Source organism: Heptranchias perlo, chromosome 4, assembly GCF_035084215.1.
Source record: "Heptranchias perlo isolate sHepPer1 chromosome 4, sHepPer1.hap1, whole genome shotgun sequence".
Taxonomy (NCBI): domain Eukaryota; kingdom Metazoa; phylum Chordata; class Chondrichthyes; order Hexanchiformes; family Hexanchidae; genus Heptranchias; species Heptranchias perlo.
Window position 1 is genome coordinate 49,508,913 of NC_090328.1, and position 13,512 is coordinate 49,522,424.

General features: G+C 42.7%; 1 protein-coding gene across 4 annotated transcripts in view; it reads left to right on the forward strand.

Annotated features, from left to right (window-relative positions):
• The first annotated feature begins 2,385 nt into the window (after nucleotides 1-2,385).
• Nucleotides 2,386-13,512, forward strand: part of LOC137320914 (membrane protein FAM174A-like) — a 96,773-nt gene continuing 85,646 nt past the window's right edge. For 2 of the 4 annotated variants that reach the window (XM_067982904.1, XM_067982902.1), the window contains exon 1: nucleotides 2,386-2,921. In XM_067982904.1, the coding sequence (XP_067839005.1) occupies nucleotides 2,620-2,921 (302 nt within the window). In that variant the 5' untranslated portion in view covers nucleotides 2,386-2,619. The remainder of the gene's footprint in view (nucleotides 2,922-13,512) is intronic. The other 2 variants (XM_067982901.1, XM_067982905.1) reach the window with 2 other exon arrangements.

Sequence of the window (13,512 nt, forward strand, 5' to 3'; positions counted from 1 at the left end):
AGTTTAAATTCTATGGGTCTGGAGCTTTGAGAGTTTTCAATGCTACTCCTTTATTTACGGATTTAGGATTTTATCCAGCAATAAAGGAGCAGCATTGAAAACAGAAATTTCTTAATTCCAGGCCTGCAAGTGGGGCCAAAGTTGAGTGTAAATAGCCTGAATCACTGGGGCTTCCGAGAAGTAAGGCCTGTTCTGGAATTCTCAGGCCTTAATCTTTCATTTTCCAACATCACAAAATTGGAATTTTAGATTTGCAAATTTCAAAAATGTGAATTTTCAACAGGATGCCCATTCCTAATAATGTTGAATCCAAGAGATGTCCTCCTGAACGGGTGTCTCACACTATTTAGTGTATTCTGGAGTCAGATCAGGACCAGACTTTGAAGTTATGTTGCTCACTGTGTTCTCTACATGGGGGAGATCAAATGCAGATTGGGTGATCGCTTTGCAGAACAACTCTGTTCAGTCCGTGAGTGTGACCCTGAGCTTCCGGTCGCTTGCCACTTTAATTCTCCGTCCCACTCTGACCTCTCTGTCCTTGGGCTCCTACACTGTTCCAATGAAGCTCAAAACAACGTTGAGGGATTGCACCTCATCTTTCTACTGGGCACTTTACAGCTATTGAGTTTAACAACTTTAGATCTTAATCATCGCTTCCATTTTCTCTTGGACAATCTTTAACCATTCATATCTCCTCTGGACCCATCTTTTGCTTCTATGTTTGCCCCATCATCACTGATTTTATCCTTGCACCATCATCCCTTTTGTTATTTAATCACTCCTGTCCTCCACATTATATCAGATCTTTCCCTTTTGTTCTTTCCCTGCACTCCACCCCACCCTTCCCTGGCTCTGTATTTGCTTTAAAACTGTTCATCACCAGCATCTTCCATTTCTGATGAAAGGTCATTGACCTGTAACGTTAACTCTGTTTGTCTCTCTACAGATGCTGCCTGACCTGCTGAGTGTTTCCAGCATTTTGTTTTTATTTCTGAAGTTATGCTGCTATTTTCATATTGTTCTTTGCATTAGCAGGAAAGTATAATTTTAACTGCACTCTCCAAACTGCTGAGAAATCTACATAAGTAGTTTCTGTTTGTGGGATATGGAGCGTCCAATCCCTTCGTGGCACAATCCACTTAAAGTTTTTCTCTTTTCAACCTTGGTGGTGTCCTACACTGTGCACATTGGCCCCTCACTTTAGTTTCTGCAGGGACAGACTTTTCACTGAGAGCAGTGATTCTTTATACTTAACTTCAGAAAACCCAGCACAAAGTTGGCAAGAGCTAAGGCTTAGGGAATGCATAGGGGTATTGGCAGCCATCAGCTGAAAGGCAGCTTTTAGGGCCCTGGTCTGTGTGCCAGTGTTTGCTGACAAAAATCAGTGCATACTGGGGCCCTTCGCCTTCAATGCCGTTCCTATCTTGTCTGGCTGTTGCACATTGTAGGCAAGATTTCTCATGAGAACAGAAATTCCAACCTGCAGTATGCAGAGGCCAGAATCACTTTGTAACAGGCTGCAGGGTGCTGAGAGGAGAGGTAAGGGCAGGGGGAGGAATGGATGCAATGGAGGGGAGGGAGAAATGGTAACAATGAAGGGAGAGGGGAGAGGGAAATGCATGGCAATGAAAGGGAGCAGGATAGGGCAAATGAAGAGTAGGGGGAAGGGGAGATGAAGAAGGAAGAGCAGAAGATGGGAGAAGCTGAGTATAGTGCTTTGGGTTGAGAAAGAAGACTTCCAATTGGGGAGGGGAAAAGAGTGGCAGCTTGAACTAGGGGAATAGAAGAACAGTTTCAACTAGGTTTAAGGGAGAGGAGTGCTGGTTGAAACTAGGTTAAGTCAGAGGAGGAGAGTCTGTGTGATGGGTTGAGGAGTTGGATGGGGTAGGGTCTTTGAGAATTTGGGGCCAAGGATGGAATAATGTCAGTGTGAACTGGGTGAGGGGTGATTTAGGAAAGTGACTGTTAAAAATTTAAAACCAATTTTATCCCTTCAACATTTGTATTTCTCCCTTCAAGCTTTCACATATTTCTGTTTGTTCCCTCCAATACAAGTGAAAGAATGTTATGCACACCAGCTTAAGTTACAAAACCTGTGTAGCTCCTTGTTTTCAGAGGTCATAAAGGCCGTTTTTGTGCTGTCAGCTTCTTTGAAGCTGTCGGCCAACTTTTGCTAGCTGCCTGGGTTGGAATGTACGTTGCTGGATTATATAATTATATTTACAATTAATAACTATTAATAGGATTTGTCGCGCTGCTCCAAATAATGATAGAGTGAACCTACGGAACGTTTACCATGCTGATAAAACGTGTGGTTTGAGCTGGCTTGAGTCCAGTGATGAACATTAATGATAACAGTGGTGCTGCAAATTGCAGCAGATTCCCGCCGCCTGCACGTGGCCGTTTCACGGGGGGAAAAAAAAACAAAACAAACAATCGGCGCCGCTTCCGCGTTCGGGTGACGTCACGGGCCGCGCGCTCCTGCTGAGGCGGCGCGCTCGCCCAGTAACGGCTGGAAGCGGGGCCTTCAATAATAAAACGGGCGGAGAAAGGCCGGCCCCACGTTTAACCTCCAGCCCCGCGGCTAGTGGGTGGGGTGGGGAGGGGAGCGAGCGAGCGATGTCGGTGAGGCTATGCAGGCCTCGGCTGCTCTGCCTCTGGCTGATGATGTGGGCTGGGGACGCAGTGCCGGGCTTGCAGCTGCCCATCGAGCGCAAGGGTGCGGGCCCCGACCCGGGTGTCAGTGCGAACAGCAGCAGCAGCAGCAGCAGCACGGTGCTGGTGACGGGAGGCAAGAAGAATCACGGCGAGTACAGCATCGTGTCCGGTACGGAGCAGACCATGATGATCCAGCGGGCGCTCTACGTGCTGGTCGCTGTCACTGCCCTCGTCGTCGTCTACTTCGTGGTGAGGACCATCAGGTAAGAGGAGGGCCTGTCAGATACAGTACTGACAGGTGTTTGCCCTTCACTGGCCGGGCCGGGCCGGGCCGGGGTGACTGCAAGTCTGGTCCTAATGAGAGGAAATGTCGGAAACACGCGGCCGGTCCGCCAGCAGCTGGGACGAGAAACAGGCTTTTAAGTTGAGGTTTGGTCAGAACCTAATGACACTGATGGTTGTGGGAAGATGCCAAACGGCCGGCAGTTATTTACAGTCAGCCTGTAGGTAAGAGTATTGTAGTTTTATTCGGATCTGCCAACATTAGTTAAGCATCGCGCACACTGGAGGATCACCGCTTTACAGGAAGGATGTGAGTGCACTAGAGAGGGTACAGAGGAGATTTACGAGGATGCTGCCAGGCCTGGAGAATTTTAGCTATGAGGAAAGATTGGAGAGGCTGGGCCTAGAGGGGCCTAGATAGAGTGGATAGGAAGGACCTATTTCCCTTAGTGGAGAGGTCAATAACCAGGGGGCATAGATGTAAAGTGATTGGTAGAAGGATTAGAGGGGAGCTGAGGAAAACTTTTTTCACCCAGAGAGTGGTGGGGGTCTGGAACTCACTACCTGAAAGGGTGGTAGGGGCAGAAATCCTCAACTCATTTAAATAGTACCTGGATGTGCACCTGAAGTGCCATAACCTACATGGCTACGGACCAAGTGCTGGAAAGTGGGATTAGGCTGGGTGGCTCATTTTCAGCTGGTGCAGACACAATGGGCCGAATGGCCTCCTTCTGTATTGTAAATTTTCTATGATTCCATGGAGACCTTTCTTGAATAATGCCAAGAATATACAGACCGCAAGGATAGCTCATCAGCAGCAACTTCTGCTATTAAAAATGCATTGGCAATAATAAGGAAAATAAACAGTTTCTAACCATAAACTCTTCAACTCTAACCCTAATCATGGTGTCAATAGCTCCATACCGGGCAGGCTGCAGTGTCTAATCATTGTGACGTCGTCAATTGTCATTGTGACATCATTGATGCGGGATAGCCGTGTTGCCAATAACCACTGGGAAATAGAACAGATCCTGATATTGCAGCTCTGAGTTACTAGGAACAGGAGTAGGCCATTCAGCCCCTCGAGCCTGCTCTGCCATTCATTTAGATTGTGGCTGATCTGTACCTCCACTCCATTTACCTGCCTTTGATCCATACCCCTTGATACCCTTACCTAACAAAAATCTACATCTCAGTCTTGAAAGCTCCAATTGCCCTAGCATCAATAGCCTTTTGGGGGTGAGCGCTGCAGATCTCTCCTACCCTTTGATTTTGCCCTGAATAGCTCAGCTTTAATTTTAAGATTATGTCCCCTTAATCTTTATTTCCCCACCAGAGGCAGTAGTTTTTCTGTGTCTACCCTATCAAATCCTTTTAACATTTTAAACACCTTGATCAGATGTCAGTGGATGGCATTTATATGGACTTCCAGAGTAAGGTTCCATACAAGAGACTGTTGGCAAAAATGAAAGCGCACAGAATTGGAGGCAACCTATTGATATGGGTAGGAAATTGATTAGCAGGTAGGAGACAAGAGTAGGGATAATGGGTATGTACTTCAACTGGTAGGATGTGACTAGTGGTGTCCCCCAGGGATCTGTACTGGGGCCTCAGGTTTTCACTATATTTATCAATGACTTTGATGAAGGAATAGAGAGCTGTATGTCCAAATTTCCTGACGACACTAAGTTAGGTGGCATAGTAAGTAGTGTAGATGGGAGCAGCTAGTTGTGCAGGGAATTCCTTATTTTGAGAGATTCTTGGACACTGGATGAATAGTCAAGCAAAGAAAGTCACCCTCACTCACAGTTTGTTAATCAAAAGTAATTATTTAATGATGTTATCATTCATATCAGCATTCATGAAGCAAAATCAAACTCTTTTATACACTTAATAATTTGTAACATTATGTAATGACTTAACAATTCATACACACATCAGGCAAATCATTAATACATATACAACCTTTAAACCAAGGATTTTGCTCATCGAGCCTGAAGGTTGATCAGCTCTTCAGAACTCGAGGTTCTCTTCTGCGTGATGTTCAACTGCGCGTTTCTTGTGACTGCCGGGTGGTGAAGAAGAGAATAGACCATTCTTCTCTCAAAGTTGTCTTTTTAGACTTTTTTTTTACCAGTAGGATTGGGGAGGGTCATTCTTTTTGTCCAATCGACCCCTGTTGCTATGCTTCAATCATCAACATATTTCAATGATTGACAGGTTAGGCTTTGTTCATGTGACTGGAGACCCTTTGATGTAGAAAAGACCATGTGCTCGAACGATGGGTTGTAAAATGCCCCTTTACTCTCTCTGTTTATGGCCTTTCATGTAGAGATAGCTCCTTACGTTTCTACACCCAGACATTCTTCATGGTCCTTACGTCTCCAATTTTGATTGCTTCAGTGGCTTCAAATTCTTTCCTTATACCATTTGACCATATGCTGGATGCAATACTATTTGACGTTTTACAAATCCCAGTTCTTTGAACAGATTACCAGATAGGAATGAGAGCCCATACTTTTTATCACACCTGTCGTTGCTTTCCTGATCCGAAGCCCTTGATGTATGTCTTTGTTGCCTTTTCTTACATTACCCCCTGCTGTGTTGAAAAGCTTGTGCTTCCAAAAGCCTATGTATTTTGAAAGCCTGACAATGCTTTAAGCTCAATATAATCCATCCTGCTTATTTATTTAATAATCTAGATATCTATCCACAGTACAATGTCTTCGATCCCGAAACTCTCACTTCTCGCAAATCCTGTTTTTCCCTCGCTGACGCTGATGGCATTGGAGAACAGTCTATTACATTACTGTGTTTCAAATGACTTTGTTTAAAAGGGGTACAGTTAACCCTTTCCTTCAAATATCTTTTGATAAAGGGGTTTTGAACCCCACAGTTGCAAAGGACAATGATAGATTAAGTGAGTGGGCAAAACTGTGGTAGGTGGAGTTCAATGTGGGGAAGTGTGGGGTCATCCACTTTAGACCTAAGAAAGATAGATCATTTCTAAATGGGGAGAAGCTAGGAACTGTGGAGGAGCAGAGAGATTTAGGGGTCCATGTACAGAAATCACTAAAAGCTAGTGGACAGGTACAAAAAATAATTCCTGTTCCTCTGTTCCTGGATCACCCCTCAATCATCGAAGTCCCAGGGAATATCAGCCAAGCTTATCCAATATTTTTTTGTGACTGCAATCACTAAAATCACATGCTATATGTTACCATGGCATTCGCACTGACAAATATAAAATAAACACATCATTGTAAGAACCGGATATAAATTACGTCAGAAACGTTTTCACTTCTGTAACTCAATTTTTAACAGAAAAATTGTTGAAACAAATTACTTTAAATTGAAGCATCTACCTCCTAGCCAGTAAGAAATTCAGTTTTCCATTACTAATTTGGAATACATTTTGTGTGCTTGTCAAGGTGAGGATTGTCAGTACTGGGGAATTGAATACTTTCTATTTCAGCACCCAGTGTCAACATCAAACTATGCCAGGTATAACATAACTTGATGCAGAGTAAAGGCTCCTCTTCTGTGCCTCAACAATGTGCTGAGCGCCAACTTCAGAAGAGCATCCCCTATTTCCCCCAGTGTCACATTTTTTTCTTTTCCTGTACAAATCATGCTTAGGCATGTCCAAATCAGAATGCCAATTATGGGCAGTTTTATGCTGCAGGCCCATGCTTACTCGGAATTGGAATAAGATTGGCAAGCTCATTTCAAATAGAACTTTTATAGGCTTTCATCCCATCAGTGAGTTGGATTTGAATCCATATACATGGAGAGAGGCTAATGTCTAGTTCACCTCAACACCCAGATATTTCTAAGTGCAGTACACCCAAGAAGTGGGGAGGGGAGAGGAGAGAAGTTACTTTAGCTCCTTGACATTATTTTGGCATCCAACCAGGCTGAAGTTGGCATTCCTCAATTTCGTTTGTTCAAAAAACTGTCCAGGTTAGTGAATTTTTATTTCAGCTTTGAAATTCGTATGCTTCAATACAGTATTAGTCGAGGCGATAGGTTTTAAGAACATTTTTATAGTTGGAGAGAGAAGTAGTGAAGTGGAGGGATTTAGGGAGGGAGTTCCAGACAACAGGACTGAAGGTTGTCTATCAGTAATGGGGTAAAAGGAGGGAAATGCACAAAAGGGTAGAGTTTGAGGACCGAAAGGTGCTGGAAGGCATATAAGACTTGAATAGTTTGCAGAGATTAGATGAGTCTTTGACTATGGAAAGCAGGAAGCCATTTTTTTTCCTCTCAAACCTTTTTGACACTTCAGATCATGGCGAGAGTTAAATCCCTATCGATTATAAACATTTTTAAAAGCCACATAATCATTACTAAATTTGATCTGTTATTTCATCACATGGCAATAAGTTTGCACAAAATCAAAAGTATAGAAGAAGTGTTATTGCACATGTTACATTTTGAATGGATTTGGGCACTAAATCATAAAATAGTGAGTTGTGCATATGATCTTGTAAGAGATCGAGATATAGTAGCAAACACCAAATTATTTAATCAAAAGAAGGGATCTGTTTGATATCATGAATCCTGAGATTAACCTGTAACATCACAGATGAACTTACTTTACCACTTGGGCTCCTTTTTCAGAGGTCACTGACAACTGTACTCCTACAACAGCGAACTCATCCTGTTTGATACAAAATTACAGATCAAAGATTGGGCTTGTGTCTATGAAGTAGAAAAATATGATCTTTGAAGTCAGTTTTCTATCAATGAAGGCAAACTTTTTTGAGTTTAAAAGTTGGTACAGGAAAGCAGAAGGGAAGAAAGAAAGTTGAAACTGTAGAGAAGGCTAGAATAGGATGTATTGTTTTTAGAACAAATGAAGTTAATAAAACAAAATTTAGCACAAATAAAGTGATAAAAGTTGAGAAGAAAAAAACCTTGTATCTTCAGAAACATCTGTTGAGTGTCTCAAGCCAGAGATATTAACTACAGATGTGGCAATCCAGGACAGTCTTGCTATTCACAAACTTCCACGTATTACAGTCCTGACACAGCCTGTACTGCCGTTTCAAGTATGAATGTATTTATTTATTAATTAATTATTGGTGGTTTATTTCTAGGACTAATAGAATCACTTGAGAACTAGATTATATTTAGTAATTGGATTTAGTTTGATTTTGAAATAATTAGTAATTACTTAGTCTTTTTATTTTATGTATTTTTTTTGTTTGAAACATTGATAGATTAGTTTATAGTCCCTTGCTTTAAATGACTTAGCACCTCCTACCCCCTCTGCACCTAATTCCCACACTCATCAAATTCCCAGTTGAAAGTCCACACTCTGTTAGCAATTCACTCCGTTAGAAGTTCACTCTCTGTCCTTACCAACCTCTGTGCTCAAGCTCACATTGAGGTTGAACCCAAGCTGAGATGAGTTAGGTGTCTGAGTTGCCCAGTGGAGCCAAATTGAGATTGTATAAACCTCTGCTATCTGTTTCTCAATAAATTGAAAATGCTGCCCTGGCACATTATATAGCGCAGCGTTGCATCTTTCTGTGTCTAAAGCTAATGGCAAGAATTCAGTGTGATGGTCATTATATTCCCTGATGTTTCATTTTTTTAAAAAAAGGTATTCTGGTTGGTTACACAAGAATACACTAGTGTATTAGCAACCCAAAGCTCTTGGCCTATCTGTCCCCTCAACCAATCAGATTGAAGCATCCTTGACAAGCCGTGCAGAGTCAAAACCAGAAAGTGCAAGCTACAACAATTAATTCAACGTAAAATCAGTTAGAGAAAGCTGATAACGGAGAGCCGAACAGCGCTCACTGTTATTTAAGGGCAAATGGAAGAGCAACTTCTGACGAGTACACATGCAAAATCAAACACGCAAATCTGGAAATTGCTCTACGAGATCCCCTGCTTGTTTGAAAGCTGTGTGGGAAGGACAGCTCGCCAGTGAAATGACTGGACCAGCATGAAGTTGCTGCACTGCCCAGCTGGACACTAACTAATCTACACAGAAAAAGGTACGCTGTTTTTTTTAGGCCTAAACTAACTTTCAATGGCGTGGTAAGTCATAATGACTGCCAAACAACCTCTCTGGCACTGAAAATTAATTTTTTTAAAATGTGGAGTCTCATTCCTATTTGTTATTGGAGATTTTTTAAAAAATAATTTTGTTTTCTTACTCTTTATTTCTGTCTCTTTTATCTCTCTTTTAATTCAATATTTCATATCCTCTCTTTATTTCACTTTCTCTACTTTTCTACTTCATTATTTCTCTTTCTGTTTATTGATTTAGTTCTGTCCCACTCCACTTTCAAGATCTGGGGAAAGAAAAGGACAAGAATTGGGACAGTTAATTTTAAACAATGGCATGCAAATTTAACCAAAGACAACTTTTTTAAAATGTAATTGTCGCATACATACTCACCTAAACTACAAAAGAGTTTGCATTGCATTATGAATAGAAGCTCATACTTGGGAACCTCCCATAGTTGGAAGTCTGAGACGCTGCAACCTATTGCCATGCTTAAGAATCGCTAAAGCAAGTTATTGAGAAATGTACTCAAGTAGAGTTTCTGTTTGCATACACTCACTCCATTGGGACATACCCCACTTACCCAAGTCCATAGAGCTTAGGTGTAGGTTCACAACATACCTAAGATACTTCCACTGCAACTTAGACCATTTAGTGAGGTTCACAGCTTTCTCTAACTGATTTTACATTGAATTAACTGTTGTAGCTTGCACTTTCTGGTTCTGACTCTGCATGGCTTGTCAAGGATGCTTCAATCTGATTAGTTGGGGGGGACAGAGAGGCCAATAGCTTTGGGTTGCTAATACACTAGTGTATTCTTGTGTAACCAATCAGAATACCTTTTTCTTTAAAAATGTAACGACGAACCCCCAAGTGTGTGCAAAAATATTGCGGGGGTTTAATCAACTTAAACAGCACCTTGCTAGCACAGAGCACTGGTAAGCTTCCTGCTGATTATTCAGCTTGTATCATTCTACCTACTAAGACATCGACATGCAACATTATCTGGAGTCAAGTACAAGGAATCCTAGCTGGTCCTTTCATGACCTCAGGACGTCCTAAAGCGCTTTGCAGCCAGTGGAGTACTTTTGAAGTGTAGTCACTGTTGTAGGAAACATGGCAGCCAATTTGCGCACAACAAGGTCCTACAAGCAGCAATGTGATAATGACCAGATTGTTTTTAGTGATATTGGTTGAGGGCACCAGTTTTCACACTGCTACCACTTAGACTCAAGAATAATAGTGCTGGTGACTTGACAGTGATGTGATTTATGGATTCAAAGGGTTCATCAGTTCAAATTACATATACCTCACTAAATGGTCCACGTTGCATTGGAAGTATCTTGGGTATGTTGTTATAAATGTAAACAAAAAAAGACCTGTAACACTATCTTAATGTCCTCATGTTAAAAATAATTAAAGACAAACACATCATAACTGATCAATGTAACTTCAATGGTTTGTAAGGCAATAAAAAAATTAGTGAATGGAATAATTTGTTTACAATAGGGGATAACTATTTGTTTCATGGTAGGGTTAGGGTGAGTCTTAAAAATGCTGCTGACCTTAGATCACTTCTTTGGCTGTAGTACATCACCGACCTGGTCCTATTTCTAAACCTGGGTCCTGCAAGCTAGCTGAACATTTGAGCACAATCTTAACCTCAACAGAGAGATGAGCCTACCTACGGCTCCCACAGGACGTCCACTTGCTCTATATTACGGATTAAAGATCAGAAGAATAATTGAGAGACATCAATGTGCCAGGTAACAGGCAGATGCATTGGGCTGGGGCCAGGGCACATGATACTTAAAGTTAGACCCGCTGCATACAAGTGCTCAATGATAAGGAATTCAACCTTATGCAATCTATTGCAAGGATCATATATTTTAATACACAATTTAAAATCTAAGTTGGAACGGTTGGTGGGGCGGGGGGGTGGGAGATAAAAATCTGAAAACAAATGCCCTTTGCACTCCTGTCAATAATATGCTAACATTCAAATTGACCATTGGCTTTGCTGCTATGCTCTGGCGGTGTATTCTAATTATTTTTCTGGTAAATTTTTGCATGCACAAGTAACTGGAGCTTTAACTTGGAGTGTCGTCCTGAGTCAGGGCCCAATCTGACTCAAGTAAAGTGGAGTAAGATTGTCCAGAGGCAGCAGTCTCACACTGATTTGGTTTGATACTGTATGGAGTGTAAATCCAGTGCCATTTCAAATCTGGTTTACAAAATGATCACTTCCTACCTTTTCTTCTGTTTTAAATGTTTAATGAGTGAGGGTCCTACTCTGTCCAAACATTTAAATTTTCATTTGTTGGAAGAGAGGTTTGAATATGCATGCATCCAGGTGTTCACAGAGCCTAAACAGAAGTTACATTTCCAGTCAGGAATAAGCCAAGCGATATCAACAGGGTTCTGCCTGGCTGGAACCTGAACTGTGATAACTAGTGGCTGCAATGTAAGTTCACCCTTACATGACTGTTGCACTGTTTCTCCTGGAAAGTATCCATCTATCCTCACTTCTGATTTACACACACCCATGCACACATATCATAGTAGGTACAGCACAGGTGGAGGCCATTCGGCCCATTGTGCCAGTGCCGGCTCTTTGAAAGAGGTATCCAATTAATCCCATTCCCCTGCTCTTTCCCTATAGCCCAGTAATTTTTTCCTTCAAGTCCGTGCTCGCATGCAGCAAGACCTGGACAACATCCAGGTTTGGGCTGATAAATGGCAAGTAACATTTGCGCCAGGCAATGACCATCTCCAAAAGAGAGCCTAATCACCTCCCCTTGACATTCAATGGCATTACCATTTCCGAATCCCCCACCATCAACATCCTGGGGGTCACCATTGACCAGAAACTTAACTGGACCAGCCACATAATAGTGTGGTTACAAGGGCTGGGTATTCTGCAGCGAGTGACTCACCCCCTGACTCCCCAAAGCCTTTCCACCATCTACAAGGCACAAGTCAGGAGTGTGATGGAATACTCTCCACTTGCCTGGATGAGTGCAGCTTCAGCAACACTCAAGAAGCTCGACACCATCCAGGACAAAGCAGCCCGCATGATTGGCACCCCATCCACCACCCTAAACATACACACTGCAGCTATGGTGCGCCTGTGGTGAATGCAGTGAATCATCTACAGCATGCACCGCAGTAGCCCGCCAAGACTTCTTTGACAGCACCTCCCAAACCAGTGACCACCAAGAAGGACAAGGGCAGCAGGCACATGGGAACAACACCACCTGCACGTTCCCCTCCAAGTCACACACCATCCCGACTTGGAAATATATCGCCGTTCCTTCATTGTTGCTGCGTCAAAATCCTGGAACTCCCTACCTAACAGCACTGTGGGAGAACCTTCACTACACGGACTGCAGCAGTTCAAGAATCATAGAATCATAGAAGTTACAACATGGAAACAGGCCCTTGCGCCCAACATGTCCATGTCGCCCAGTTTATACCACTAAGCTAGTCCCAATTGCCTGCACTTGGCCCATATCCCTCTATACCCATCTTACCCATGTAACCGTCCAAATGCTTTTTAAAAGACAAAATTGTACCTGCCTCTACTACTGCCTCTGGCAGCTCGTTCCAGACACTCACCACCCTTTGAGTGAAAAAATTTCCCCTCTGGACCCTTTTGTATCTCTCCCCTCTCACCTTAAATCTATGCCCCCTCATTATAGACTCCCCTACCTTTGGGAAAAGATTTTGACTATCTACCTTATCTATGCCCCTCATTATTTTATAGACTTCTATAACATCACCCCTTAACCTCCTACTCTCCAGGGAAAAAAGTCCCAGTCTGTCTAACCTCTTCCTATAAGTCAAACCATCAAGTCCCGGTAGCATCCTAGTAAATCTTTTCTGCACTCTTTCTAGTTTAATAATATCCTTTCTATAATAGGGTGACCAGAACTTTACACAGTACTCCAAGTGTGGCCTCACCAATGCCCTGTACAACTTTAACAAGACATCCCAACTCCTGCGTTCAATGTTCTGACCAATGAAACCAAGCATGCCGAATGCCTTCTTCACCACCCTATCCACCTGTGACTCCACTTTCAAGGAGCTATGAACCTGTACTCCTAGATCTCTTTGTTCTATAACTCTCCCCAACGCCCTACCATTAATGGAGTAGGTCCTGGCCCGATTCGATCTACCAAAATGCATCACCTCACATTTATCTAAATTAAACTCCATCTGCCATTCATCGGCCCACTGGCCCAATTTATCAAGATCCCGTTGCAATCCTAGATAACCTTCTTCACTGTCCACAATGCCACCAATCTTGGTGTCATCTGCAAACTTACTAACCATGCCTCCTAAATTCTCATCCAAATCATTAATATAAATAACAACTAACAGCGGACCTAGCACCGATCCCTGAGGCACACCGCTGGACACAGGCCTCCAGTTTGAAAAACAACCCTCTACAACCACCCTCTGTCTTCTGTCGTCAAGCCAATTTTGTATCCAAGGGCATTTAGGAATGGGCAATAAATGCTGGCCTTGCCAGAGACACCCATATC